Source organism: Hevea brasiliensis, chromosome 13, assembly GCF_030052815.1.
Source record: "Hevea brasiliensis isolate MT/VB/25A 57/8 chromosome 13, ASM3005281v1, whole genome shotgun sequence".
Taxonomy (NCBI): domain Eukaryota; kingdom Viridiplantae; phylum Streptophyta; class Magnoliopsida; order Malpighiales; family Euphorbiaceae; genus Hevea; species Hevea brasiliensis.
In genome coordinates this window covers 86,905,324-86,932,534 of record NC_079505.1, presented here as the reverse complement: position 1 = coordinate 86,932,534, position 27,211 = coordinate 86,905,324, and the positions used below count along the sequence as shown (strand labels likewise).

The 27,211-nt window shown below is 33.4% G+C and overlaps 4 protein-coding genes and 1 pseudogene across 4 annotated transcripts; 2 read left to right on the top strand and 3 right to left on the bottom strand.

The window, feature by feature from the left end:
- Window positions 1-71: 71 nt before the first annotated feature.
- On the bottom strand, window positions 72-3,917 carry LOC110658369 (probable methyltransferase PMT16; annotated as a pseudogene).
- Window positions 3,918-6,357: 2,440 nt separating this feature from the next.
- Window positions 6,358-8,117, bottom strand: LOC110658410 ((S)-N-methylcoclaurine 3'-hydroxylase isozyme 1). The gene is made up of 2 exons (XM_021816004.2): window positions 7,138-8,117; window positions 6,358-7,034 (listed from the first exon to the last, which is right to left on the bottom strand). Exons 1-2 carry the CDS (start codon window positions 8,032-8,034, stop codon window positions 6,429-6,431), a joined length of 1,503 nt encoding a protein of 500 aa, XP_021671696.2. The 5' UTR covers window positions 8,035-8,117; the 3' UTR covers window positions 6,358-6,428.
- Window positions 8,118-8,491: 374 nt separating this feature from the next.
- LOC110658411 (DNA-directed RNA polymerases II, IV and V subunit 6A) lies at window positions 8,492-11,144 on the top strand. Its single transcript, XM_021816005.2, has 6 exons — window positions 8,492-8,695; window positions 9,257-9,290; window positions 9,379-9,551; window positions 9,648-9,699; window positions 10,621-10,688; window positions 10,822-11,144. Exons 1-6 carry the CDS (start codon window positions 8,661-8,663, stop codon window positions 10,889-10,891), a joined length of 432 nt encoding a protein of 143 aa, XP_021671697.2. The 5' UTR covers window positions 8,492-8,660; the 3' UTR covers window positions 10,892-11,144.
- Window positions 11,145-13,027: 1,883 nt separating this feature from the next.
- Window positions 13,028-15,116, top strand: LOC110658413 (F-box protein PP2-A11). Its single transcript, XM_021816009.2, has 3 exons — window positions 13,028-13,574; window positions 13,740-13,858; window positions 14,418-15,116. The coding sequence occupies exons 1-3, from the start codon at window positions 13,257-13,259 to the stop codon at window positions 14,836-14,838; spliced, it is 858 nt and encodes a 285-aa protein (XP_021671701.2). The 5' UTR covers window positions 13,028-13,256; the 3' UTR covers window positions 14,839-15,116.
- A 556-nt stretch (window positions 15,117-15,672) lies between these two features.
- LOC110658414 (uncharacterized) lies at window positions 15,673-25,784 on the bottom strand. Its single transcript, XM_021816010.2, has 2 exons — window positions 25,229-25,784; window positions 15,673-19,441 (listed from the first exon to the last, which is right to left on the bottom strand). Exons 1-2 carry the CDS (start codon window positions 25,314-25,316, stop codon window positions 18,984-18,986), a joined length of 546 nt encoding a protein of 181 aa, XP_021671702.2. The 5' UTR covers window positions 25,317-25,784; the 3' UTR covers window positions 15,673-18,983.
- Window positions 25,785-27,211: the final 1,427 nt, after the last annotated feature.

Below are 27,211 nucleotides of genomic sequence, written 5' to 3'. Positions count from 1 at the left end.
ATAAAAAAGAAAAGTAGAACAAAAGAATTTAAACTACGAATCAAATCAAATAATAGAAGGCCATAGAGGCTTTAATTTTGATCAGGGGCAGCAGGAGCTGTCCAGTACGACTTCACTGCATAAAGAAGCTTCTCTCTTTTGGAGAGGTCCATCTTCATGATCAACAATTTGACTATCGCAGTTTAATCCATCAGTTATTGATGAGGATCATCATAGAGCACCACCATCCTTCAAATAGGCAATCACTAGGGCGAGAGCTAAGTAACTTCAAAACATGCTCATAGACTAGAAAAGGGTTTTTGACTTAGGAGGGGAGTTGCATGAGGAAAGCTTAGTTTGCTTGCTCCAAGAATCTAAGTGGATCACCGTGTGGAAAGTTGGGGCTTCCATTGCCATGTCACCAGCCACGTCACCGACCACATCAGCTTCCCTTGCCACGTCACTAGCCACTTTGGACATGCCTCACACCTCCTTGGAGTCTACTTGGCAATCACCTAGGTATTTGTAAGGCTCACACTATGTGGAGGGAGCTCATTGATTCATTTAAATTAAAGAGAGCTACTTTTTAACTAAGTAGACCCTAATATTCTGTCACAAAGAGGGATCAATTACTACCACCTTCTGCCCTTTTGCAATTAATACTGCTGCCACCTTTTTGTCTTTATAATTAATATGCTTACTATTCTTGTTAGGATTGCCAATATGGCACAATTATTTTTAACTCTTATCTTAACATTTCCAGCTTGTGTTTATGTAACCCTGGGTTTATAAGGAAGAGAATATCATCTTCTTCCTTTAGTTTTTCATTTCTGCTGCACATAAGAGCCTCCATTAGAGAGACAGTCTGAGTTTTCTTTCTTGCTAGTTTCTTGAAGAACTAGAATTTAGGTAATTTGATCACTTGCCTATTTTATTTGATGATCAATGTAATCTCCCACAAGTTAGATTATTGTGTTGACACTTATATGTTTCTCTTTGAATATATATTCTGGTGCTTCTTTTTCCATAGAGATTGCATTTTATTTTATTAAAAGAAAACTAGTTTTGGTGGTGATGATCCTTGAGTTCCATTAGAAGTCTGCATTCTTAGGTAATGTTCATTTAGGTGCTTATAGGTTATTATATTGATCTTCACTAATATATCAATATCGTCTCTAAAGATCACACTCCTTCAGGCCTTAGAATTCTATCCATTTCTAGCAAAATATCTTCCACTTCATATCTGTTACACCAATATGCAAGTAACCTGTTAGCTTACGTGAATTTGAAGAGTAAACTAATTAAAGAAGCTAATTTTGCGGCTTCTTAATCCTAATCATGTCATGTGGAGTCGTCCCCAGATAGCCATGCGTTTGGTATTCTTAATTGACACAATTAATAAACAATCTTCACTAAGACACAAATTTCCTTTTTCCCTGTTAAGAAATTACAGGCTAACAAAAAAGTTACCTGCCCTGGTAGAGGCTGAGCACAGAGTCAGCATGAATCAGATCGTAAATTCTTGGATAAGTAGACATTGCTTCACACCCGCCAAAAAAACCAACAAAACAGGAAAAAATCTTGAGGCAGGAACTTCAAGTTGTTACGCAGATTGATCAAACCAATTAACATGAGTGTGAATATATGCTAGTTTACCAATCCTGATATGTTCCTATTAATCCTCGTTCGTAAATGACTCCTAGAGTGTTGACCTTGGTTTGGACAGGAACCACATTCATTACCCAAACTGGGTCATCGATTAGAGCAGCAGCAAATCCACCCAAGTAAGCGTTCTTGTCCAAAAGGTTACGGCACCTTCCAGCTTGTCCTAATTGGTTGTTCACAGTTTTATAATATGTTAATCTCCTATTCCATAACCGCATGTCTCTTGGCGGGATAGCATTCAATCTCTCAGGCCACTTCTTAAATTTTCCACCTGCAACTTCTTGATTGTTTGATACCTCGGGCAAATTAGTCAAACAAGTCTCCATTTTTGTATACCAGAAGAAGGATGAATTGAACTTCAATTAAGAACAAAGCTAATTAAATATATTCAACACTTTGCCATATATTGAAGAGCAGACCCACCAGGCCTTATCTGGATCCTGATATTCTGGGCAGAAAGTTGGATTTTGTGTGATCTTCCTGCTAAGTTTGCAGTTTAAATGATTAAGTGGTTTTTGCCGAATAGCGATGTCATCTTGCTCTACCAATTTTTTCCAGCATAGGCTTTTAGCCACATTCTCAATTTTAGTCCGGCGTTCAAGTCTTCCTCTGTTTTCTCCCAGCCTTTCCAATATTTCTTCCAGCGGATCGGAAGGCCAGACAGAATCCAGTAGCCACCAGGACGCAGAACTTGATCTACTTCAATTAAATACAACCCTCCTGTTGCATTAAATAATGTATAAGAAAACTTGCTTATATATATATATTATATATAAATATAAATATAGGACGACTAAATTACTGTAACACTATGAAAAGTGATCATACCAAGCTCAGCCCATGGAATAAGGCAGCGAGAGCAATGAGCCATGTCAAAAGCTCTAGATGGGCATGGGAGTCTCTTGGAGGCCAGAACTCCGAGTAAAGCAGGAACTCCTCTTTCAAGGGCGAATTGCACTTGGGCCTCATGGGTGTCCCTCGGTGCAAACGACATTGTTAGTATGTTGCGTGACAGAAGATAGGCACCCCAACTTGCAACCTGCATTGTGTATTGAAATGCCACTTCCCTTGAAACACGCAATCTCATAAATTCCTCCAATAGGAATTACCATAATTATGCATACTACATTTAGCCAAAATATTGTCATATTTTTTTAAGGCACTTCTGGACAATAATTTTTAAGACGTGTATTGTGTTAGTGGCACAATATTTGTATTAATTTTTAAAAGTTGGGGAGAATAATTTATTAAAAATTAAATTTTTTTAATTTTTAAAAATTGAGATACTACTATTTTTATATTTAATTACTAATAAAATAATTGAAATCATTATATAGATAATTAATAATTAATATATGAGGATGCAGGGATAGCAAAATAGTTAGTTGCTAAAATAGTTAATATCATAAACAGAGGCATAAGTATGAAAAATCAATTCTTACCAAAACAAAAATCTAAAATTAACACTACTTCACAATAAATAATCGTGGTTATTCTCCTCCATTTTTATAACATTTATTCAAATTTATTCAAAATTAGCTTTTTTTTTTTTAATTCAACTTCTTTTTGTTGAGTCATTCTCTTGAAAACTAAACTTTTCGACATTTTTTTAATGCTTAACACAGAGTTATGATATGGAAACTGCAATATCATGAAGCTTAACCCACAGCCGGTGTCAATGGCGGTCCTAATAGACCCACTTTTGAGATTGATCAATCTCCCAATATCATCAATGTACGCGTCGGCGCCATTAGGAAACATAGTCCCTCCCCCAGGAAATCTGAAGCGATCACCTTCGTATCTGATCCAATTCTGCACTGCCTTCTCCACCGTCAGGTGTTTGTGAGGCACGTTCGAGTACCAGGCGAAGTTCCTGCTCGCCGGCCATGTGAAAGGGTCCTTATACCCGTAAGGAGCTGGAATGCGGCACTTTATTTTCTCATCTTTCTCTGGGCAGTGCTTCTCTCTGTATATCAGGTTGTGCCTACTGAATCTCAGTGATCACTGAGTGTCCTCACATGGAGTGTACTCACTGAAGTTCCCGTTGCATGGAGGATAGATTTTGACCTCCGACGCTACCGTGGTTCCTCCATTTTCCGCCGTGTGGTGGGTTCCAAAGTGCAGCAGTTCTTCTTGTTTTGTGGCAGTGGTGGTGATGCTTTTCGCGGTATTACATGGGATTGAAATCCTATTGGTGGTGGCGGTGCTGGGTGCAAAGCCGCGAGATTGTTGCCAGAGACCGAAGAGATAACAGAAAATGCAGAGAAAGAGGATAAGAGAAGGGGATAATGATGGCGAGGGATTTGGAGGGCTTGGAAGTGGGGTGGTAGTGAGGGCTAGCCATGGATAATGATATATACATTCTGCTTAGCAGCTGCTAGTTAATTTTGGTTTTCTGCCTCTCCCCTATGATAAATCTGTGGATTTTATTACGGTTGGGGATTTGGGAGAAATTGAAAGAAAGAGGGTTTAGGAGAAATAGGTTTCTAAATCAAGAAGATCATGCAGAGAGATAGATGAAGTTTTGTTTAATTTATAGTAATGCGTGCTTTTAAAATGGGAAAGGGCTCATTCATATGCGAGCTAGATAATTAAGAGAAACAGGAAGTGATAGATTTAGAGGACAAGATTTGAACGACTCGATGGTGCTTCTCTAATATTACTTAATTAAAATAATAACAATATGATTTGTATTAGGATTTAGGAAGTAAGTAGTGGCTTAGTGGGTGGACTTGGTCAATTGTCCAGTCCAGTCCAGTAGACCCTTTCCAGGTATTGTCTCAACAAAATGGGTATGCATGTGCGACGTTTGTATCCAATTGGGAATATATATATATATATAGTTTGATTTTGTAGCCATTTTCTAGATGATATTGTTTTCATGACTTGAAGTAAGTGAGATACAAATAGGTCCAAATATATATTGCCAAAGGCGGAATAGGGCAGCGAAAAGAAAGGCATATTGAAGGCAGGCGTAATTAACGCAGCGTGGGTGAGGAGACATCCAAGTGAAGTGAGAGAGTTTCTGTTAATTCCTAGCTGCCAAAGGATCACTAAAGCTCTGGTTCATGTTGGATTCCGTGTGGTCTCTGCAACTGCAAAAACGTGCAGGTAATTTGGGAGAATTTGATCATCTGTTTATTTTGTTATAATGAAATGATTATATTTACATGTATGAAGGAATAATTCTAGTGTAATTATTTATTTTGAAATTTGAGTTCCATAGAATCGAGTAATGGAAATTATATTTGGCCATAAGCATGCATGACAAATACTAACCAGTATTTGACTTGGTTGTTAATTTTCTTTTTCTCTTTTCTTTTTTTTTATTTTTTTGATAACTTCAATTATCTTTAATTTTTATCGCTATGCCTGATTTGGAAGTATCTGTAACCCATTACTATTGAGGTACCAAAACTAACTGTAGTTACATTTTTAGACAAGCTAAAAGTAATCCATTAATATGTCATTTGGAAGAAAATATTGTTTAATAATTTCTTTATCACTTAAATCCATACCTAAACATTTTTACCTGATTTAAATTTTCCTTTGTAAAATTTATTAAAATATATATATATGTCTACCTACAACAAGTACTAGTTTAATTTATTAATTTAATTTAATTTTAATTTATTTATCCAGTTTTTTGCTCTTTGATAAAATAATATAATATACTTTCTTACTGTTCTTTAATTGCATAATTTTTTTAATTGGAAATGTGTGTGCATATATATATATATATATATATAGTTTTGGCTTTAATTTTTTTTATTTCGGTTTATTTATTTTTAATTTAATTTGAATTTTTATAAAAAAATAAAATAAAATTTAATTAATAATATTAATTCAATTTTTATAATATTAATTTTTTTTTATTACAATTCGATTCTTAAATTCATTTGAAATACCTAAAAATGGGACATAGCTATAATGCAACACCTGAAAAAGGACTATGAGACGTGTGCTGTGCTGTAATTACGATACTATATAATAAAGTGCAGTTGTACATTTCTGCCCTCATCTTTTACCTTACTGTGCTGCATACTATGGACCGTATATGTAAATTTCCTTTAGGGTTACATTTATAAAATTACCCTCCATTACATGGTGTGTCCACTTTTCTGGCTGGATCATTTTGTAATTTGCCTTTTCCCCCTTGCCATTTTTGCCGTCACTCACTCTCATACTCTTTAACAAAAACGACGACGTTTTAAATTTTCTTCTGCTTTCATCTTTAGCTTTCCTTCCACGCTTTTATGTGTTGACATGGAAGTCAAATCACAGTATATCCTCTGTGGGTTAGTTTGGAGTAGCTTAATGGTGCAAAATGAAATTAACCCAGCTTCTTCCTTTCTTTAGACTTGAAAAAAATGAAATATACAGGCAATTTCAATATAGGTAATTAAGCTTATTGAATCTAAATTCTATCTTTCACAAAATTGTCGTCATATATGAGACGTTGATTTTTGAGAGCCTTGATTTCAATTTCTTTGTGCCCGTCAGACAAGCCAGGCCAGCTTTAGAAAAATCTTCTATGGTAGGGTAGGGACGCAATATGGTCAAGAATTCCATCCTTTTCCACATATTCAATTTCAAACACCAGATCAGTTTTTCTTTTCTTTTATTTTATTTTTTTCCTTTCCTGATCGTGACCAGATAAATTTTTATTCAATGGCCAACATTGTCAAGAGTCAAAGTTGAATGCAAAACACAGTCATGAAAGAAAGCTTTTATTATAATATGCGCATACAAAATGGAACAAAAGTTGAAAGGCAACCTTGAATTTAAAATTTCTTTTTGGGAATAATGCGTAGAGGTTTTTCCTTCTGCAGTGTTAAGCCAAATTTATCATTCATGTCTAAGGTTGCTGGATCTTCGCCATTTTCAAGAGACCAATCAAAGTAATGTATTAAATGGGCTAAAATCAAGGGAATTTGCCTTGTAGCCATAGGTAGTCCTGGACAAATTCGCCTTCCTGAACCAAAAGGTATTAGCTCAAAATCTTGACCTTTCAAGTCTAAACTTGATCCGAGAAATCTTTCTGGTTTAAATGACAAAGGCTCTTCCCAAACTGTAGGATCGCGTCCAATTGCCCAAACATTGACAAATACTTGAGCATCTTTTGGAATTGTATAATTCATAACTTCACAAGTCTCAAGAGCTCGATGTGGAAGGAGGAATGGAGCAGCTGGATGTAATCTCATCGTTTCCTTTAAAAGTGCATTTAAATATGGAAGTTGAGAAACTTCAGATTCATGCATTGGGCCTCTGTTGATTACCCTGTCTAGCTCTTCCTCAACTTTTACCATGACTCGTTTGTTCTTGAGAATCTCAGCCATTGCCCACTCTATTGTTGTGGAAGTAGTTTCTGCCCCTGCATTAAACAATTCCTGCGCCGCAAAATGATAACCAAGCATATATTGTTATATTTCAATTAAAAATAAATAATATATGCAAAATAACCCACTAAAAAGAGAGGGATGGTCTGCATACAACAAACAACCAATTGATTAGATCGTCATCGAATCCATTGGACAGAAAAACATCCAAGAAATCTGTTTTGGGAGCATCCTTGACATGCTTTTCTCTTCTTTCCCTGATGTAAATTTCCCATAAACCAAACATTTTTTCAATGCACTCAGACATCTTTCTTCTTAGACGCTGAGGATCCAACCCCTCTAAGATGGGATAAAAATCAGCTATATTTGGAGTAGCGCCCAACTCCACCATCCTCGTTACCAGGCTTTTCAATCCACCAGCCAACCCTTGATCTTCCAAACCAATCATGTCCTTGGAGAATAACAGATTAGAAATTGTATTAAAAATAGTAGCAAACACAATTTCTCCAATATTGATTACTTTTCCTTGTTGGGTAGTCAAAAATTTCACCATCTCCGACGATTTCTTCTCCCTCAAAGTGGCTTGTGATTCAATTGCTTTGGCGGAGAAAAGCTCAGTCCTGAACAAGGCTCGTAAGGACTTCCACTGGTCATTGCATGTGGGGTTCCAAATAACCGATATACGTTCAAGTACATGGCTTTTGTGGGGAAGCACTTTAATTTGCCATCTAGCAGAAAGCAAACGATCGTGATTTTTCAGAATTTCAGTTGCTGCAGCAGGAGAAGAGCCAACAACAACGAGTTGAGTTCCGAGCCTTAATGAAATTAGAGGGCCATGAACTTTGGCAAGGCGTGTCATTGAGATGTGCAGCTTTTTCTCTAGATGGAAAATGTTGCCTATTATAGGCCATGGCCTGGGACCCGGAGGAAGAGGCCGACGCTTTGAAGATAGAGAGCTAATGTGCTTGATGATGATAAAGATAACAGGCAGAAGTAAAAAAAGGGGAGGGTATAAGGGACTGAAGTCTCTTGTAGAAGGTGTTTGATCCATGTCTCACAGAGGCCTGAACTGAATCCGGTCAAGATAACTTCTCTTTCTTATGGTTGATTGAATGCCGTAAATGAATTTAAAATCTTTTGTTTCGAAAAGTCCACAAAATGTCATTTTTATTATTATTATTATTGCTGGATTGCGACTGTATGCTGACTGCCGCTGAGAAAAATATAACTGATCTTCATATATATAAATTAATATATTCAAATCATTTGGCAGCCAGAAGTTGGATATTTGGCGAATCCCTTTCTCATCGCTGGATATTTTTGACTTCCTAAACAGCAAATTGCTCTAATTGTTTCATTTTCTAATCCAGGTGTCTGGAAGTACTGGTTATGCGTACTGAGCTTGGCGATTGCGTTCTGGGCCACCATTTAAGGTTAGGCCCGAGACCATGATGTTGCACGACAAGGCAAATCAGAACTGGGAGTTGTTGGGCCCCAAAGCCCAATATAATGTTAGTCATTACTCAATGGTCAAGGGAATGGTAATGGAGTGGTGTACTTAACCAAATCAGAGCCGGATAATACACAGAAGGGTTTTTGCGTCGTTTTCCCTGTTTAGGGCTTTGAGCACAGAGCGATTCAAAGGAAACAAGTTCTCTCTGTCTTCGACATTCAACCATGGCAGACGACGACTACAATGATGTGGATATGGGGTTAGTTCCGTCTCTTCTTTCTCTTTCTGTTGCACACGTAGACACACGCTCAATACCGCAAACGACTAGGGTTTCTGTTTTTTTTTTTCCTTAAATTTTTATGTTAATCTAATATATTTGCTACATGCTCTGATTGGTTGCCGAGAAAATTAATTTTATTGAATGAAACAATACGATAGTTAAGTTTTTGGTTCTCAAGAGGCTGATCAGGCTAAGACATCATTTATTTAATTTCAAGCATATGGTTTATTTCGAAATCAAAATAAAAAACTTAGAATTGGAAAAATCCTTATAACGAATCCTAGTTTTCGGAGCTCAAATGTTAGGTTTTCGGGTTTTTTTCCTTTTTTTTTTTTTTTTTGGAATCAGAGGTCCTGTAGTTTGTGCAAACCTCTAAATGTTTATGCCATAACGATGCCCTAACATTATAGTTGATTATCAGGTATGTACGAGTTGGGTTTCAGTTTTTGTATTCTATATTTATTTTCCTTTATTTATTGGTTTATTTCTTTTGGTTGTTGATCAATAACCTATCTAAGATTCCCTACGTTGTTGCTGCAGATATGAGGATGAGCCGCCAGAGCCTGAGATTGAAGTAAGAAGTCATTACTTGCACTTGATTAATGTGATGTAGCTGAAACTTCTTTTATATTATTTTAAATGTCCATGGAATGATTGGACAGGAAGGAGCAGAAGAGGATGTTGATAACAATAACAATGAGGATGTTAATGGGGAACCCATTGAAACTGAGGATAAAGAAGAACAAGAATCTGTGGAACGTCCTCGTAAAACATCAAAATATATGACTAAATATGAGCGTGCCAGAATTTTGGGAACTCGTGCTTTGCAGATCAGGTATCTTCATTTTTATGCTTAAAAACCTAATCATTTTAAAATTATGCTGATTGAGTTGAATTGATGGGATCATAAATTCCGTCGTTGGCATTGCAGCATGAATGCTCCTGTAATGGTTGAGTTGGAGGGTGAGACTGACCCACTTGAGGTAAGATTGTTGAAAGCGTTGCTTGTGTACATGTGAAACATGCTGTTGACTGAATAGTATGCTGGGGAAACTGCTTTTTTATTATAATTATTCACATTTTTCAGATTGTTGATTTCACATTACATATTTCATCTCATCTTCATTAACTTGTATTATTAGTGTCCTACATTGCACAATTTCACTGTTTGTGATATAGGACAAGTTGAGAAACCAGCCTGCCAATGCTTTTATGATTGGCAAATTGAAAGCAATTTATGATTTGTCGGGTTCTGATTTAATGAAGAAGAGACAATAGTGGTAGGATTTTGAATTGGAGCTGATCAGAGAGAGAAGACGAGAAATTACTGATTGTTTTGTAGCTGTGATCAGAGCCTGGAGTGCTGTAGTAGCAGCAGAGGGAAAGGGGAGAGAGAGAAAGGAGAGAGAGGGGGGGTTAATTGAAACTTTGATCTCAGCATTTCATTGTGATGGGGTGTTGGGCAGTTTGTCTGTAGCAAATGAGCTCTGCTGGCCATTTAGTTCACCCTGTGTGCCCAAATACATTACAAGCTGTTGGAGAGTCATCTCCAGCTGAAGCATAGCATTCTGAAGAGAAGTAAAACACTGGAACTCTATATCTCTGTATTTATCTTAGTATCATCGACATGGGCCATGTTTTTCTGGGTTCTTTTCTTATATTACAGCATTTTTGGCACAAGGATGCATTAATCTTCATCTGTGCACTCATGAATGTTGGTTGTGTTTTATTATGCACCACCTACTTGTACAGCCTTTTCTTCTGCAACACGCCTGCAATTATGAATTTGACACCTCTCTTTCCTTCACTGAATTTTAAACCATAAAATTTCATCATATCCTTTTTTTTCCCATTTTAAATTATTGATTGCTGTCTTTTTATGTCTTTTTTCTTCATTTGTCAAGATTGCAATGAAGGAACTCCGCGAGCGGAAAATACCTTTCACCATCCGGCGCTACCTCCCTGATGGAAGGTGATGTTCTTTGTTTTAAATTATTGTCATCTTGTAATCAATAAAAGTTGCTTGGTAGAATGTGAGGTATCCATGTAGTAAAATTTCCCCCCTTGCTTTGATTCGTCTCTTATTTCTTGTTTTTAACGTCCAGTTATGAGGACTGGGGAGTGGATGAATTGATCGTGGAAGATTCTTGGAAGAGGCAAGTTGGAGGTGATTAATCAAATGGCATTTGATCATTGCAGCTTATCATTTAGTCATTGGAAGACGGCTTCTAAAAGTGACTTCCGGTGTATGGTAGTGCAACATCATTTTATCATCGACAAGCATCTAGTTGTATAAATGGTCTCTTAACTTTCTGCTAGCCCCTTGGAACATGAAGTGCAAACTACTAATATATTTTGTCGTGGTGACTGGCTAATGGTTGCTGAACTCAATGATCTTAAGAATATATTTTTGCCTTAATTGGATAAACTTTGAGCCTGCCAACCTGCGATTTCTATTCAGTTGAATGGTGCGTCAATTTTTTTCTCGTTTGGTTACATTGCGAGTTGAGGCTATGCCTTCAATTGTGACTTTAGTCTTACATTTATCTTTTAAATATTTCTAGGAAAATCATTTCCGGTGATTTTGTTACTATCATTCAACAAATGAACTACTTTTTCAATAACCGCATCTTGCGCTACACATCAAAGCCAACATCCAGTAGAAATAAAGGCATGTGATTCTTGCTTGGTTTGTCACCGATCATGATTAATATCTTGATATGGGGCACTGGCATCGAATGTGATTCATGAACAAATCAAAGCTATTTGGAAGCTGTTCTTCATACCCATCAATTGTATTGGAATTGGAATAGAATCATATGCTGGATTTCATCAACCGACCTAGGAATCGCTAATTATCGTTCCCATCAAGCTTCAACTTCACGTTGCACATGAAATTTTTTGCAGGTGCCGAACCCTTTCTTATTGTTGGGCTTCTTGTATTGCATTTTAGCTGTGAACCCTTTTTTTTTTTTCCTTTTTATGCATACATGAAATTGTCGGTTTAGAACAAAAAATGCAACTGCAAGCAAATATTTTTGCCCATACTTTTCCAGCAAGTAATTTTTTTTTATATAATTTTAAAAATAATTTTATTATTTGAAAGTTCATTGGTCTGGATATAAAAGAATAAACTTTTTAATGATAAATATTTAATATATTTTTATGTTTTAAATTATGCTCAAATTAAATTGTGTATAATTATTTCATTTCTTTATCAATAAATTTTAATTTAATAATACTAAAATTTCAAATATAATTATAATTAAATAAAAAAAATCCCTTTTAAATAATTTCATTTAGTGTTCAGATCATCTCTCACACGTGTTGAAGATGCATATGAAACACTAGGCGTTGTAGATGGATATGAAACGAATATATGGACAGTGGCAGTGCTGAGTCGGCAACACGTCTAAGTTGGGTTTCCAGGGTGTAATGGTACTTGGCAAACATCATTCATGTGAATTAGTGGATGATATAATTTGTTTCAGTTTCAAGAGATAAGACTGAAATTTCTTTTCATTAATTAATTCCCTGTTTTGCCTTAATCTTTATGATGATTCCATTTGTTGCTTTATCGATTTGTTTATATCCATGGCTGTTGGCCCTTTCATCATGAGGACCAACTGGTCACTGTCTTTAGCAAACCGCATCATTTCTTAAGGCTTACTTATGCACTAATTAAATAGCTGGTCAACAAGTCATTAGTTTTAATTTAATTTATGTGTTGCTTAAACATTATTGCAAAATAACTGTTTTACTTTATTACGATAATTTAGGCCAGAATTTATCTGAAATTTTACATAATTAATTAGCTAAAATAAGTGGTAATTAAATGCTAAAACCAGAGCCAACTATTTTAAACCACGTCAAAAGGTAAACGGGCGTGGATTAATCTATATGTAATTTGCTCTAATTAAGTTGGTATCATGTGCGACTTACTGAAAGGAGTGGCTGGAGAAGCAGACTCCATAACAACTGATCTAATCAGGTAGCATCTTGGATATTACTACTTAATTATTAGTTAATATAGAGAGGATAATCAACTCAAAGACTTTAATCTGTCATATATAATAATAATAATAAAGAAGTCGAGATACTTCAAATTATCTATTACAACAGTCTTAGAAATTAATGATTCTGAAACCACTATAATAAATAATTTATTATAGAATAAACTGTTTTTTCCACATGCCACTGTCATATATTCTCTTCCCCTTTGATTATTAAATATTTTCCTCTAAAAAGAAACAGATTTTACAATTGCACTTTATGCTTACATCTTCTTCTTCTTCTTCTTTTTTTTTTTTTTTTTTTCACATGCACTTCCTCTTTAAACCCTGAAGACTCAGTATTCGTCTTCAATTATTCCTCCTTACATGAAGAAAATGGTGACACCTTCCTCAATCTCTCCTCCTCTTATTTCCCTTAGGATTTATCACCTCCTCCTCTATCTTTAAGCAGTTTCTTTATTTAGGATTCTTCTTTTTTTTCCCCTTCTCTTTTATTCCATATTCATCTTGGATCTTTCGTTTTCTTTATGGGAGCTGGTTTCTCTGGTTTTGCTTTGGCCAGTAATGGAGATCCTTCTCTACTAAGACCCAGTCTTGATGATGTGCCGGAGAGTTGTGTCTCTTCTATTCTTATGTACTTGGATCCACCGGAGATATGTAAACTGGCCGGGTTGAACCGGACCTTCCATGGCGCTTCTTTAGCCGATTTGGTATGGGAGACAAAGTTGCCTTCAAACTATAAGTTTCTTGTTGAGAAAATTTTACAAGAAAGTCCAGCGAGTTTGAGCAAGAAAGAGATTTATGCGAGATTGTGTCACGCTAATTGCTTCGATGGTGGCACCAAGGTGTGTGTATATATATATATATATATATATAGCTACTTCTGATTGCCGCTACTCTCTCATCCATTTATCGAAAATTCAAGCTTTTTCAAATATGTGAAAATCTTTTATTATAGATTAAAATTTAGCTTAACATATTATAAGTATTTTTTTATATAATTTGTACAGCAAGCTTGGCTGGATAAGAGTAGCGGCAAGATTTGTCTGTCGGTTTCGTATAAGGCATTAAGAATTACTGGGATAGATGATCGAAGATATTGGAATCATATTCCATCTGAGGAATCCAGGTAATAATATATTTTATTTTTCTTTTATTTAAATAATAAAAATTGAGAGAGATTTTCTTGTGTATATGTTTCTTATTGGCTTCAGATTTCGATAAATTTGCTATAGCTAAGGAAAGTGACACCTATTTTGCTCATTTGGATAAGCAATCATACAAAAATGGATCTTAATTGATTGCTTCTTTGCTTGGTGTTTGGGTAGCATTAAATGAAAATCCATTTTGAAAATGATTTGAATCTTTAATTTCTAAAGGTTTCATTTTTATGATTCTTCTCATTCATCTAAACCCAATTCATTTATATATATATATATATATATATATATATATATATATATATATATATATATATATATATATTTGGTTGTCATTGTCACTCGTAGTCTGGCTGAACACAAAGCGCAAGAAAAAGCAAATGCAAATAAAAAACCTGCTTTTTGTTGAAAGGTCACAAGATTCACAGAAGATTTGAATAATTAATATATATATATATATACAAAATCTGTTGCTTGTTTTCTTGATCAACTAATGTAGATAGTTTATTATTTGTTTGACTTGTATAGGTTCAATACAATTGCATATCTTCAACAAATTTGGTGGTTTGAAGTAGTAGGAGAAATGGAGTTTGAATTTCCACCAGACACATACACTCTCTCCTTCAGACTCCAATTAGGCAAAGCTTCAAAAAGATTTGGCCGACGAATATGTAATATCGATCAAGTTCATGGATGGAACATAAAACCCGTTCAATTTCAGCTATCAACGTCGAGTGGCCAGCAAGTTTCATCAGAATGTTATTTGCATGAACAAGGAAATTGGATTTACTACGATATAGGTGAATTCACAGTAGAGAAACCTCACACGCAAATAAAGATAAAATTTTCGATGATGCAGATCGATTGTACGCATCCTAAAGGTGGCGTATGCCTGGATTCTGTGTTCATATGCCCTAGTGAGTTGAGCCAGAAATTAAACCAAAATTAAGCAGTGAAAAATATAAATATGTTGAGGTGGTTGGTAATATACAGAGTATATGTAGATAAGGAGATGACCTTCTTTTTTGGTGTTTCTCTGCATGTACAAACAAATATAGTATCATGTAATTAGCTTGCTAGGTTTTTTTTTTAAATTTTTTTCCCTCTTCTTATAAAGCAGTTTGATTATTTTATTTTTCTTTTCCAATTCAAAATAATTCGATTAGGATTTAAGGTGACTTAATTTAATGACTAAAAAAATATCACTGATGATATCAGGTTTGAGTATCTAATTTTCTTCAAAAGAAAAAAGCTAAAAATGTGGAAGGAAGAGCATGGCAGTTGCGAGAGGGACGATTGAGCTAATGAGTATTTTTTTTTTTTTTAGAAAAATTATTATTTGATTTTTATATTTTAAAAAATATAATATTTAGTTTTTATATTTAATTTTTGTTAAACTATTTAATCCATCAATTAAATTTTTTATTATTCACAAATTATGATTTAGTCTCTCTATTTTAAGAAAATTAATTAACTAATTCTTATATTTTAAAAACGCTATTATTTAGTATTTTATTTTAGTAAAATTAATTATTTAGTCCATGCATTTTAAAAAATATATAATATTAGCTAAAAATAGAAATTTTATTATGTAAAAACTAAATTTGGATTTATATTTTTTAAAATTTTTAATTTATTAGACATTATTTTTACATTTTCTCTATTAGAAAATAATTTTCTTTGATTACTTAAAAATTTAAAAAAAAACTAATTGACTTTTTGATATAGATAACTTGTACCGCTTTTATTAACAGATGAAAACAAAAAGAGAATGAGAGAGAAAACAGTGTGAGCATAGAGGAAAAGAAATATGGAGAGAGAAATAAAGAAATATAAGAGAGAAATAATGAAGAGGGATTTTTTTTTTTTTTGCTAACTAGAAATGAGATATCTATTAATTTAAAGAGAAAAGAGCAAAATTAGTTTGCTCTAAAGGATTACAGGCGAAAGAATCATCCTGAAGCATTTTCTTAGCAAGATTATGAGCAACACTATTATAAGCTCTAGGAACACAATTAAAATTAATATTAGAGAGTACAGAAAATAAATGGGTAATATCATTAAAGATACCATGAAGATCACTCTGAATAATGTCTCCCTTAGTAGCTTGGATTACTAACTGAGTATCACCTTCCAAGCAAACAAGATGAAAGGATTTGTTTTTAGCCAAAAGAGCAGCTTCACGACAAGCAAGTGACTCTAAAACCATTGGGTCAATAATGCCGATTATCCTTTTGCAAAACCAAGCAATAGGATGACCCAAATTGTTGCGGGCAATACCTGCGATAGCTCCAAAGCCACGATGCTTATTAACTGCAGCATCAAAGTTGATTTTGATTTTAGGAAAAGAAGGTGAAGTCCAAGTGGATGGACGGTGGACTAGAGGGTGCTGTGGGGGAGATGATGACTATATGGACATTCAAAATTCTTCCAAAGAGGTGGAAGCTTCATAAGAACATCTTGGAAGGGCCAAATCACATTGTCAAATACCAAGGCATTACGACATTTCCAAATGTACCAAAAATGTAAGCAAGAAGTTGTAATAAAGCTTTAGCATCAACATGTTGTCGAATAACATCAAAAAGCTCAAGCCAATAATCAGCTAAATGATTACTATGTAGCAAGAGAGATCGTACTCGCAAAGGTGAATGGATCCATACTTCCAGAGCTTTAGGACATTGGAAAAAGATATGTTGCAAAAATTCCACAGTTCCACAAGTTTTACATTCTGCTGGAATATTTGAAATTCTGCGATGTAATAATTCTCCACAAAGGAGTCTTTCATGAAAAAGCTTCCATAAGAAAATAGAAATTTTAGTAGGCAATTGAATATTTCATAAATCTTTCCAAAAGTTGTCAATCATAGTAATAGAGGTTGGACCTGGACCCACTCTCAAATGTCTAGGTAAATCAGTATGAAGATTTTGAGCAACATAATACCCAGACTTGACATTGTAATTACCATGCTTACTGTAATGCCAGATTAACTTGTCTTCCTCTCTGAATAAAGAAATTGGTATAGACAGAATATTGGCAACTTCCTGTGGTTGGAAATTTTCCTTCAAAGCTTGAATATTCCAAGAACATTGAGTGGGCTTCATTAAGTCAACAACCCAATGGATGGATGGATTGGTGGAAGACGTGAGTTGGGGTGGATTAAGGAAGGATTTAGGAATCCAAACATCTTGCTTACAAAGAACAGATTTCCCATCCCTAATGCACCATCTAATACCCTTTTGTAACACTTGCCTACCCCATAATATGCTTCTCCAACCAAAAGATGCATCTGCATTCACATTCGCATTCAAAAAGGAAATGTAAGGGTAGTATTTACCTTTAATGACCCTAGCAAACAAAGAGTTGGCTTGAGAAATGAGACGCCAACCCTGTTTAGTCAATAATGCTTAGTTGAAGTCTTGTAAATCTTTAAAACGAAGACCACCCATACTTTTAGGAGTACACATCAAATGCCAAGAAATCCAGTGCATTTTCCGTTCCTGAGCTTGTTGGCCCCACCAGAAATTAGCTATCAAATGATTAATATCTTGCATACACCGAGATTGCTTGGGTCACTACTTTGATAAGAACTTCTTTTCCTCCTTGTGATAAATATTTTTCTTTCCATCCAGCTGTTTTTTGTTGAATCCTCTCTTTAATTAAAGCAAAAGCAACCTTTTTAGATCAAGGAAAAGTGGACAGTAAGCCTAAAAAACAATCATGACCAGAGATATTTTTGATATTAAGGATGGCAGCTATATTGGATTTAACAGCACCATGAGTATTTCTGCTAAAAATCAGGGTAGACTTGTCAAAATTAATGAGTTGGCCACTAAGTTCAGCATAATTCTTCAAAATATTGTCAATCAATTCAGCTTCATGAGTAGTTGCTTTGGAAAAAAGAATGGAGTCATCAGCAAATAGTAGATGAGTAATACGAGGACCTCGTCGAGAAATTGATTGACTCAAAAGACTTGATTCTCTAATCATGTGAGATAATCCTTCAGCACAAAAAAGGAAAAGATAAGGAGAGAGAGGGTCTCCTTGTCTGATACCTTGAGACGGATGAATAAACTTGGTATAAAAACCATTCACTTGAAAAGTGTAGGAAACCGTAGTCACACATTCCATTACCCAAGAGATCCAGGTAGGATGAAAACCAAATCGAATAAGCATTTGCTGAAGAAAAGACCATTTCACACATTCATAGGCCTTACTAATATCCAGTTTGACTGCCATTCCACCAGCGCCCTTACCCTGTTGCTTAGAAAGAGAATGCATGAGTTCATGACATATAAGGATATTTTCTGATATGTGTTTACCTTGAATGAATGCACTTTGCTCTTCCCCAATTATATTATCCATAAGAGGCTGAAGTCTGTGAACCAAAATCTTGGAAATAATCTTGTAAAAAACTGTACAAAGACTAATGGGACGTAGATCCTTCATAGATAGCACATGTCTAGCCTTAAGAATTAAAGAAATGACTGTGTGATTAAAGCCTCTCAATAGCTTTCCATACTGAAAAAATTCCTGAATAGCAACTTCTAGGTCATTTTGCAACACTGACCAATAGTTTTGAAAGAAAAAGGCTGTGAAACCATCTATCCCTGGAGCTTTGGATGGATGAATGGAAAAAACTGCTTTTCAAATTTCATCTAGAGTGACTTCTCTTGTAAGAGAGGCATTCATATCATGAGTGATCCTAGGTTGAAAAGAATCCAAAGGAGAAGCAGTGCTAAGAGGGTTACTAGTAGTATAAATATGGCGAAAATAATCCATAGCTACTTTAGTAACCTCTTGTTGTCCTGTGCGCCAAACTCTAGAAGAATCAAGAATTCTTAAGATAGTATTCCTTCTTTGTCGTTGAACAACTTGAGCATGAAAAAAAGATCTATTACAATCCCCCAAATGAAGCCAAGATTGTATGGATTTTTGAGCCCAAAAGGCTTCCTCACGTCTGATTGCATACAAAAGATCATGTTCTAATTGTTTGATCATTGTCATATTTTGTCCATGGGATGAAATTTTCACTTATTGCAATTGTGTTTAGAGGTTGGAAATGCAATGGTTGGCATTAACATGATGGGTCTTACTTCAATGAGAGAGAGCATATCGACAGTTTTTCAATTTTGAAAAAACTCTAGGAAGATTCAAACCCCTTGACTCCCTTTGCCAAGTATTTTCTATAATTTGTTCTACCTTAGGATTATGTTGCCATCGACTGTCAAAACGAAATTGTTTCCTGGATTTCATAGGAGGAGGAGTCATAGACATTAGAATAGAACGGTGGTCTGAGCCTTGATCATCAAGATAAGTTACAGCAGCTGAAGGATATTTGAGTGACCAAGTAGGAGAAACCAGAAATCTGCCAAACCTTTCCTGTATATTAGCTAACCCATCTCGCCTGTTATTCCATGTAGTAGGAAACCCAGAAAAACCAATATCAATCAATCCCCAGGAGTCAATGAATTGAGTGAAGGCTCTGATTCTTTGTTGGGAATGATTATTGCCTCCAATTTTTTCAAGAGGAGAAGTAATGCAGTTAAAATCCCCTGCAAAAACACAATCTTGACGCATAAGAGGCTTATATTGAAGTAAAGTTTGAAACTAACTATCTCTTATCTCTGTTAGTAGTATGTCCTAGAGCATATCATTTAGTATGTATCTTGTACATATTTTATTAATAAAAAGGCATTTTTACTTTTCTATTTACATAATATATTTATGTGTAATAGAAAAAGTTCATTGATATTTTGTTAGAAATTCTATTCTTAAGTTGTTAAGAATATGAGTGACAGTATTTCTAGCACAAAGTATCATAAATTGGTTCACAATCAAGGATACTTCACACAGGACATTAGTTATTCAGAAATATTGTAATCATGTTTGTTCCCAAGGTATTTATATGAGATATAAATAAGATGAAATGGAGAGTCTCATGCCATATAACAAACATGATAGGCACTTATATATGATAAGTAGGCCGAACCAGTAACATTTATGACAAGCACATAAAGTTTACTCTTGTCAATGCATTGTCATAAATCATATCAGTGCATATAATCTTTAGATCTGAAATAGCACAGTTATCTTATATATAGGAATTAACATAGGTAACAAATCATATCAGTGCATAAAATCCTATGTCCATTTAATTGTTCTTGATGTTTCAAGTTCCTGACAAAGACAGATAGATTTAATCAGAAAAGAGTTTCTGATGAGAAAATCTTTTTAATCAAGAATTGGAATTAAAAGAGAACATAATATTCATAGCAAATGGGTTTTAACATAAATCATGACTCCAACTCGAATTGGGATTTTGTAAAAAAGAGATTCTAGTGCATGGTAACATATGATTAAAGGTTCATTTAAGCTATTTCTTATTACTAATTTGGTGGCCATGACATGTTATGCTAGGTGTTAACCATGGTCTATGAGGGTGCATAAAATGATTTAGAGAAATCATTTATGGTAAGAAAGAGTTCTGATGATATTAAGAGTTAATATCATATCTCATTGCCAATTAGTGATGAGCCTAGTGAGTCACACATATACACAAGTAATCACCAAGTTAAATGTGATTTAATTAATTAGTTAAAGAGTTTAATTGATTAATTAAATAGGTTTAGTTTGCAATTAGATTGCAAAGTCTCTATCATGGCTTGAAACCAAATCTAGGTTATTGGATGTATAGTATAAGTTAAATTTATATTTAAAGTGTTTAAATATGAATTTAATTATGAAAAATTAATTAATAGAGATTAATTAATTAATTTATATTTGATATAAATTGATTAGAAGATGAGAAATAATTATTTTGGGTTGAGAACTCAAAATTACAACACAAGGGTAATTTGGTCATTTCATAGGGTGACATGTGGCACCATGAGAGGGTGACATGTGGCACCATGACATGGTGACACATGGCACCATATAAGCTTGCCATTTGTTTTCCAATCATATAAGATGATCAAAGTCAAGATTAAACCTAGCTTTGATACTTGGCTTAATGTGATTAGGTCAATTAAAATTCTGGCCAATCAGAAGATGACATGTGGCAAGGGTTTTAAGTAATGACTTAATTATATAATGTGATGTTATGAAAGAGTAAAAAAACAATCTGCTATTCTCTCATTTGTGCTGCCATCTTTGAGTCTCTCTTCCTCTCTTCTTCTTCATCTCTCATCAATTCAAAGAGAATTGCACACATTCTCTTAAATTAAAATTGCTAGAAATTGTTTCTAGTGTCCTGTATATATCTACAACATCTCTAAAGGCAGATTCCTATTTTCTAATTGGTTGGCAAGGCTTTAGAAGTTGTTCAAGGGGCTGCCATTGGTGATCTTGGTGTGGACAATCTAGAGGGACAACATTTGGGATCCTAGGATCTTCTCAAAGGTACCAAACACATCTACAGTGCATCAAAAGGTTAGTGCACATGTTCTTGAATTAATCTAGGGTTCTAATAAATTAATATGTTAATTCTAAAATCTTAAATGACAAATGTAGATCCAAATACATATTAAAAGTGTTTTAATATGCTATTGAACATTGAAATCAATAGGTAAATAATGAATCTTGCATAATGCATGAGACCCTAAAAGAAAATTTTTGAATTCAATATTCTAATTTAATTGTTTTCATGCTTCCGCTCCTTCAATCTCATCATTACAATTTGCATATATTAAAATTAAGTCCCAATCATCATTCAAATAAGAATCTGTGATTTGACAATGGAAGAAAAAATTGTCAACAGTAATAATATCAAGTTTCAGATCATCAATCCAGGCTGCACACAAACCACCAGCATGTCACACCCTACCCCTCTGTAAGGCATAACATGATCCCGTAGTATACCTAATGAATTACCAACTCCGTCTACTGATAATCCATTAAATACACTACAAGGGATTTTAAAAACTTTTCTATGTATTTTCAAATCTCAACTCCAACATTTTTATCAACACAACACATTTCTCAAGTCAAATCCACAGTGATTTTCAAAGACTAAGATACAAAAATATAACATAATTTTTAAAAGTCAAATAACTCATAATTATTTTATAACTTTACTGTACAACTTAAATTTACAACTGCTCAGAACCAAGAACAAAATATACATTGAATATACATTCAAAATGCCACATGTGGTATACTCACTATACCCAAAATCTCTCATAATAAAAGCTATTTGAGACAATGTCTACAACATTAACCAAATACAATTTTTAAATCACAATTCATAAATCATATCAATAGTGGATACTTAAAACCATAGTTAAATTCAAGACAATGAATGTCATAAGGAATTTAAACTCCAATTCACAAATTATCAAATTTCATAATAACACAATTCGATCAAATAACTGAATAATATCGTTTTGCAAATCAATAACACAATTCGATCAAATAACTGAATAATATCGTTTTGCAAATCAATAACACAATTCGATCAAATAATTGAACAATACAATGTTGCCAATCAATAACACAATTTAGGTCATGACACAAATTTTTTCATATATGCCGTGTTGTACACCACGACAAGACATACTCACCCCAATAATCGAAATCAATGAGGGAGGAAGCTAGCTATCTAATGAGTACTCATCCACACTCACCTCAGACTGGGAAGTCAAAGGGAGGAACATAATCATACTCACCCCAGACTGATAAGTCAAAGAGGGAGGAATAATCACACTCACCCCACTAATGGAGGAGGAACATATTATCAGTGTCATGCCAATTGTGAGTCAAAACAATTCCAAACATTTTATTCACATGATCCGTAAGAATCCAATAAATTTCCAAAGTTATAATTTCATTGACAAAATGGCAACACAATTCGTAATTCACTTCAATTTCCACAAAAACCATTTACAGTGCTTTTCAATCAATAAGTATCCATCAATATCATTCAAACAATTTTTCACAGTTTCAAACCATTCACAATGTTTTTCAATCAATAAGTGTCCATCAAACACATTTCCACAATTTAAAATAATAATATACAAATAGTCAATATTTATTTCAATTGAAAAATTCAAGAGAAATAGTTGTTGTGCACAAACTTTTGATATTTGTCTATTTCTTTCCCTTGAGTCCTTGTTAGAAATACAATTTGAAGTGTTCAAATTAATCTCTATCGATGGTGTTTGGTAAATAATGCTTGAACTCAATTATTCACTTAATCACCTAATATACTTTTAGGTAAATTAGGTTTTAGTGTCGTTAATATGTCACATTCGATAGGGTTTTAGGTTTGGTACGTTTACCAAAGTCATTTCCTTGTTTAGTGCATTTTAATGCAAATGGTTTGACCTAACCGGACGATCTAGTTCCTCGGTTGAAACTACAAACTTGTAGATCTATGTCTTATGGATGCAAAATTTTAGGTCAATCCGAGTTAAGTAGACCAAGTTATGGTCATTATACTACTGCTGGTCAAATGGTACCATTTTAGGTCAATTTTAGGTCAATTTGGTCAACTCTGGTTCGGCCAGTTTCTGGACCCGAACTTGTGCAAGCTTTTTGACTTGCTTATGGTCATTTCTGGGCTTTAGTGTCTTCATAAGACTTGTAGGTATGGGTCTTAACTATTCATGGTTAAAATTTCAGGTCAATTGGACCTGGTTTGAGTGAGTTATGGCCTAAACACTCACTGCTGCCCAATTGGTCATTTTTCAGGTCCTAATTGCATCTAATCCGAATTGGTCATTTTCTTAGGTCACCTTGCAAGCAGAATTTTGGTATGTTTTCTCAATGAAAGTTGGCACATTTTGTGCCTAGTTTCACCTCAAATTGGTCTCATACCAATTGAGGTTACACATTTAAGGTTATAGGCTAAAATGTACATTGCCCTCACTATGCCTTTCACACCCCACTTCAAACGCATATTTACCTTGCAAAGTTTACTTCCATACCCTACCAATCTGTTTTGGTACATTACCAAAAGCATATTCTACTTTACATTAACATTACTTTGGGCAGATTACAATTACCCTCAACACACCAAATATAATTCACATTTACAAATTCTAAGTACCATTACATACACACCTAACCATTACAAATCTTACATACACTTTTCAATACCAATCTACATACATATCATCAATCCTTCTAGGTCAATATTCTGCCCACACTTCCTTCAATACATACAATTACTCAAGTGTTCCCAAGCTGCATAAACCTTCTTCAACATCAAAGTGCCGTCAATTTACCAATTCCCATCCAAGTGTATAAATCACCATATAAACATGAAATAATTCACTAGGTTACTAAATCACCATGATCAACATTATTTCTCATCAATTATATGCACAACTATCTCATCAAAAACGTGACTCATGGCTGTCCAAAATGAAAACAACAATAACTCTTCAAACTCAAAATTTTCCTTCACCAAACCAACACCCATAACATGCACACAAAACTTAACAAAGGAATTCTCAAAAAATGTAAACTTACCTTTGATTGTAACTTGCTAAACCTTCACCAAACTTCTCAAATTTGGTATCAATATCTTCCTTGTGATGTGTAGACTAACTTTGATGAAGGAACTTAGGAAGAAATTGGCTTGGAAGTGGATGGGTGGAGCTTGAACATGGGACGTCAATGGTGGAATTTGGGAGGTGGTTTCATTCGGCCAAGAAGAAAATCAATGAAGAAGAAGATGAAATGGACGTGCACTTGTCCACTTAAAGAATTTATATACCCCTCCCTAGTGCTCCACTAACTTAGGTTTTTTAATTATTATAATTAAACTTTCCATTATCCCATTTTATATCCCTTTATGTTTTTAATTATACTACCCATGAAATTTCATTTTTTTATGGCATTTTCAAAATTTAATACTATTTATTTTTAAAGGACATTTAGGTCAAAAGTTAACTCGGAGTGTGAATTGACCAAAATGCCCCTATTTGGGTTGTACTCCTGATTATTCGGTAAAAACGATTTTTGTCAGTTTTTTGTTTTCTCACTTTTCTTTGTACTAATTATTTAATTTTTCTTTAATCTTTCTAATGAGATTAATTCTTCCATAAGGTTCTATTTATGTCCTAAAATGTTTTTCGTGACTTCATCGCTAAGTTTCAACTTGATCACATTTCTTTGCTATTATTTTTCCTTTGTTTTCTTGTATTTTCTTTTCTTGTATTTCATTATTTTATGTCTCCTCACTCATATTGAAGTGTAGTTCTAGGCATCCTGAACTTAGGGGTGTTACACAGCAATTCCTTCAGGATTAATGCAATTCAAATTGAAATTTCCAAGTTTTTCAATCTTCTTTTTAACCACATGGTAAGCATTTTTTGTTTCCATCAAGAAGATCAAACCTGGATTGCTATCTCGGATGATATTCCTGAGATTAGGTAGAGTGAGAGGACTTCGTATCCCTTGGCAATTCCAACAACAAATGTGCATGGTGAAAACCAGAGCACCAACCCAACTTAAGCTTTAAGGTGATGGACGTAAGAAGATTTCTCAGCCTTTGACAATTCCAGCAAAGCAACTCATGAGTCCAACAAGAGTAAGAGGTCCCTAGATGCAAAGAAACAAATTCTGGGCTACTCGTTTCATAGCAAGTCACTGAGGCATTTCGTCAAACACCTTCTATGCCAAGTCCAAGTATTACAAAAAAACACTAAACCCAAACTGCGAAGCTGACCTTCAAGACTTAATAACAGAGATGAAAGATAAAAAAAGATAACTTGTATCTTCAATTACAAATTCGATAAAGAAAATTAGAGCACCGGATAAAAGTAGCGCAACCCAATGGTTGAGAAGAGAGCTCGTCCCGTACGAGAAGTTCACGAAAATTCCTAACATTTCCTTGTCTCTAAGTAGGGAATTACGAAAGTTTAGATATAAAAAATTATTATGAAATTAAATAATAAATAAAGTCAAATTATAAAGATTAATTAATATATATTTTTAAAATATATGAATTAATTAATTAATTTTACTAGAATAGAAAAATTAATATGAAAAAATTAATAAATAGATTAAATAATTTAATAAAAATAAAAATATAGTGATTAAATAATATATTTTTTAAAATGTAATAATTAAATAATTAATTTTATTAAAATATAAAAATTAAATAATAACTTATTTTTTAAAAATTAAATATATATGTGTGATTATATTATTTGATAAAATTATTATGACACATTAATCCAATACTTGTAAGTCAAAACATACACGCATCCATTGAGATCAAAGTTGATGAAAAAACCAAAAAGAGTTGATGAAATAAACACGCATCATGGTTGGCGTGCTTATCTATAAACGGTGAGAGGCCTGGACGGCGGGACCCACCATTTTTAAGCCTTATCCAACATTTTTTTTTTCTCACTTGCCAAGTTACAGGGATACTCCACCAAATATTATTTATTGAAAAAAAAGCATAAATTTGTTCCTATATTTTTTAAATAAAATTAATTAATTTTTAATTTTGTACTTTTTAATTAATGAATCCTATTGTCATAAAACTTTAATTATTAAAAATAAAATCTAATAGCTCCAATTAAACATTTTTATTTTAATTAAGAAGTAAATAATTTTAATATTTAAAAATAATGAGAATAATATTTTTTATTATAAATATAATATCTTATTAAGTTAAGATTAATTTGAGTTTAAATAAAAAAATTTTAAATTAATTAGATTAAAAATGAAAATTAGTTTGAATTGAATACATTTAAAAATACACAAAGAAAATAAACATTATTCTATTATTTATTTGTAAAATAAGTTTATTGGAAAGATACATAGAAAAAAAAAAGCCACTGATATTGATATGCATGGTTCTCCAATATAACTATTTAAATATAAAATAAATAATTATTTGAATATAAAATTACAAAATAACTCAAAATAATCGAAGAATAACACAAATAATACAAAATTAATTTTTTTAAGAGAACAATTTAAGAGAATAAAAATAATATAAAATTATTTTACTCTTATCCTCACTTATTTTTCTCTCTTTATGTTTCTCTTCTGTCCCATATCCTTCTCTTTCATTTTTTCTTTGTTTTGATATGTTGATAAAATTAATCTAAGTTGTTTACACCAAAAAAGTTTATCAATTTCATTAACCTTCTACGTAATTTAGGAAAATTATTTTTAAATAAAAAAAATATAAAAATAATAAAATTATAAATTAAAAAATTTAAATTTAAATTTAATTTTTACATAGTAAATTTTTTATTTTTATTAAAAATTATATTTTTCAAAATATTATATTTTTAAAAAATATATAGACAAACTAAAAAATATAAATTTAAATTTAATTTTTACATAGTAAATTTTTT

Excerpts from the sequence above, each read along its gene's own strand:
- LOC110658410 (XM_021816004.2), bottom strand. The coding sequence starts at position 8,034 with ATGGATCAAACACCTTCTACAAGAGACTTCAGTCCCTTATACCCTCCC. Across the intron at positions 7,035-7,137 it reads TAATCAATTGGTTGTTTGTT|GAATTGTTTAATGCAGGGGC; the intron begins GTATGCAGACCA and ends TTTGCGGCGCAG.
- LOC110658411 (XM_021816005.2), top strand. The coding sequence starts at position 8,661 with ATGGCAGACGACGACTACAATGATGTGGATATGGG. Across the intron at positions 8,696-9,256 it reads TACAATGATGTGGATATGGG|ATATGAGGATGAGCCGCCAG; the intron begins GTTAGTTCCGTC and ends TTGTTGCTGCAG. Across the intron at positions 9,291-9,378 it reads CGCCAGAGCCTGAGATTGAA|GAAGGAGCAGAAGAGGATGT; the intron begins GTAAGAAGTCAT and ends ATGATTGGACAG.
- LOC110658413 (XM_021816009.2), top strand. The coding sequence starts at position 13,257 with ATGGGAGCTGGTTTCTCTGGTTTTGCTTTGGCCAGTAATGGAGATCCT. Across the intron at positions 13,575-13,739 it reads GCTTCGATGGTGGCACCAAG|CAAGCTTGGCTGGATAAGAG; the intron begins GTGTGTGTATAT and ends TAATTTGTACAG. Across the intron at positions 13,859-14,417 it reads ATTCCATCTGAGGAATCCAG|GTTCAATACAATTGCATATC; the intron begins GTAATAATATAT and ends TGACTTGTATAG.
- LOC110658414 (XM_021816010.2), bottom strand. The coding sequence starts at position 25,316 with ATGCACATTTGTTGTTGGAATTGCCAAGGGATACGAAGTCCTCTCACT. Across the intron at positions 19,442-25,228 it reads CATCCGAGATAGCAATCCAG|GGGATTTTAACTGCATTACT; the intron begins GTTTGATCTTCT and ends GTGTTTTTGCAG.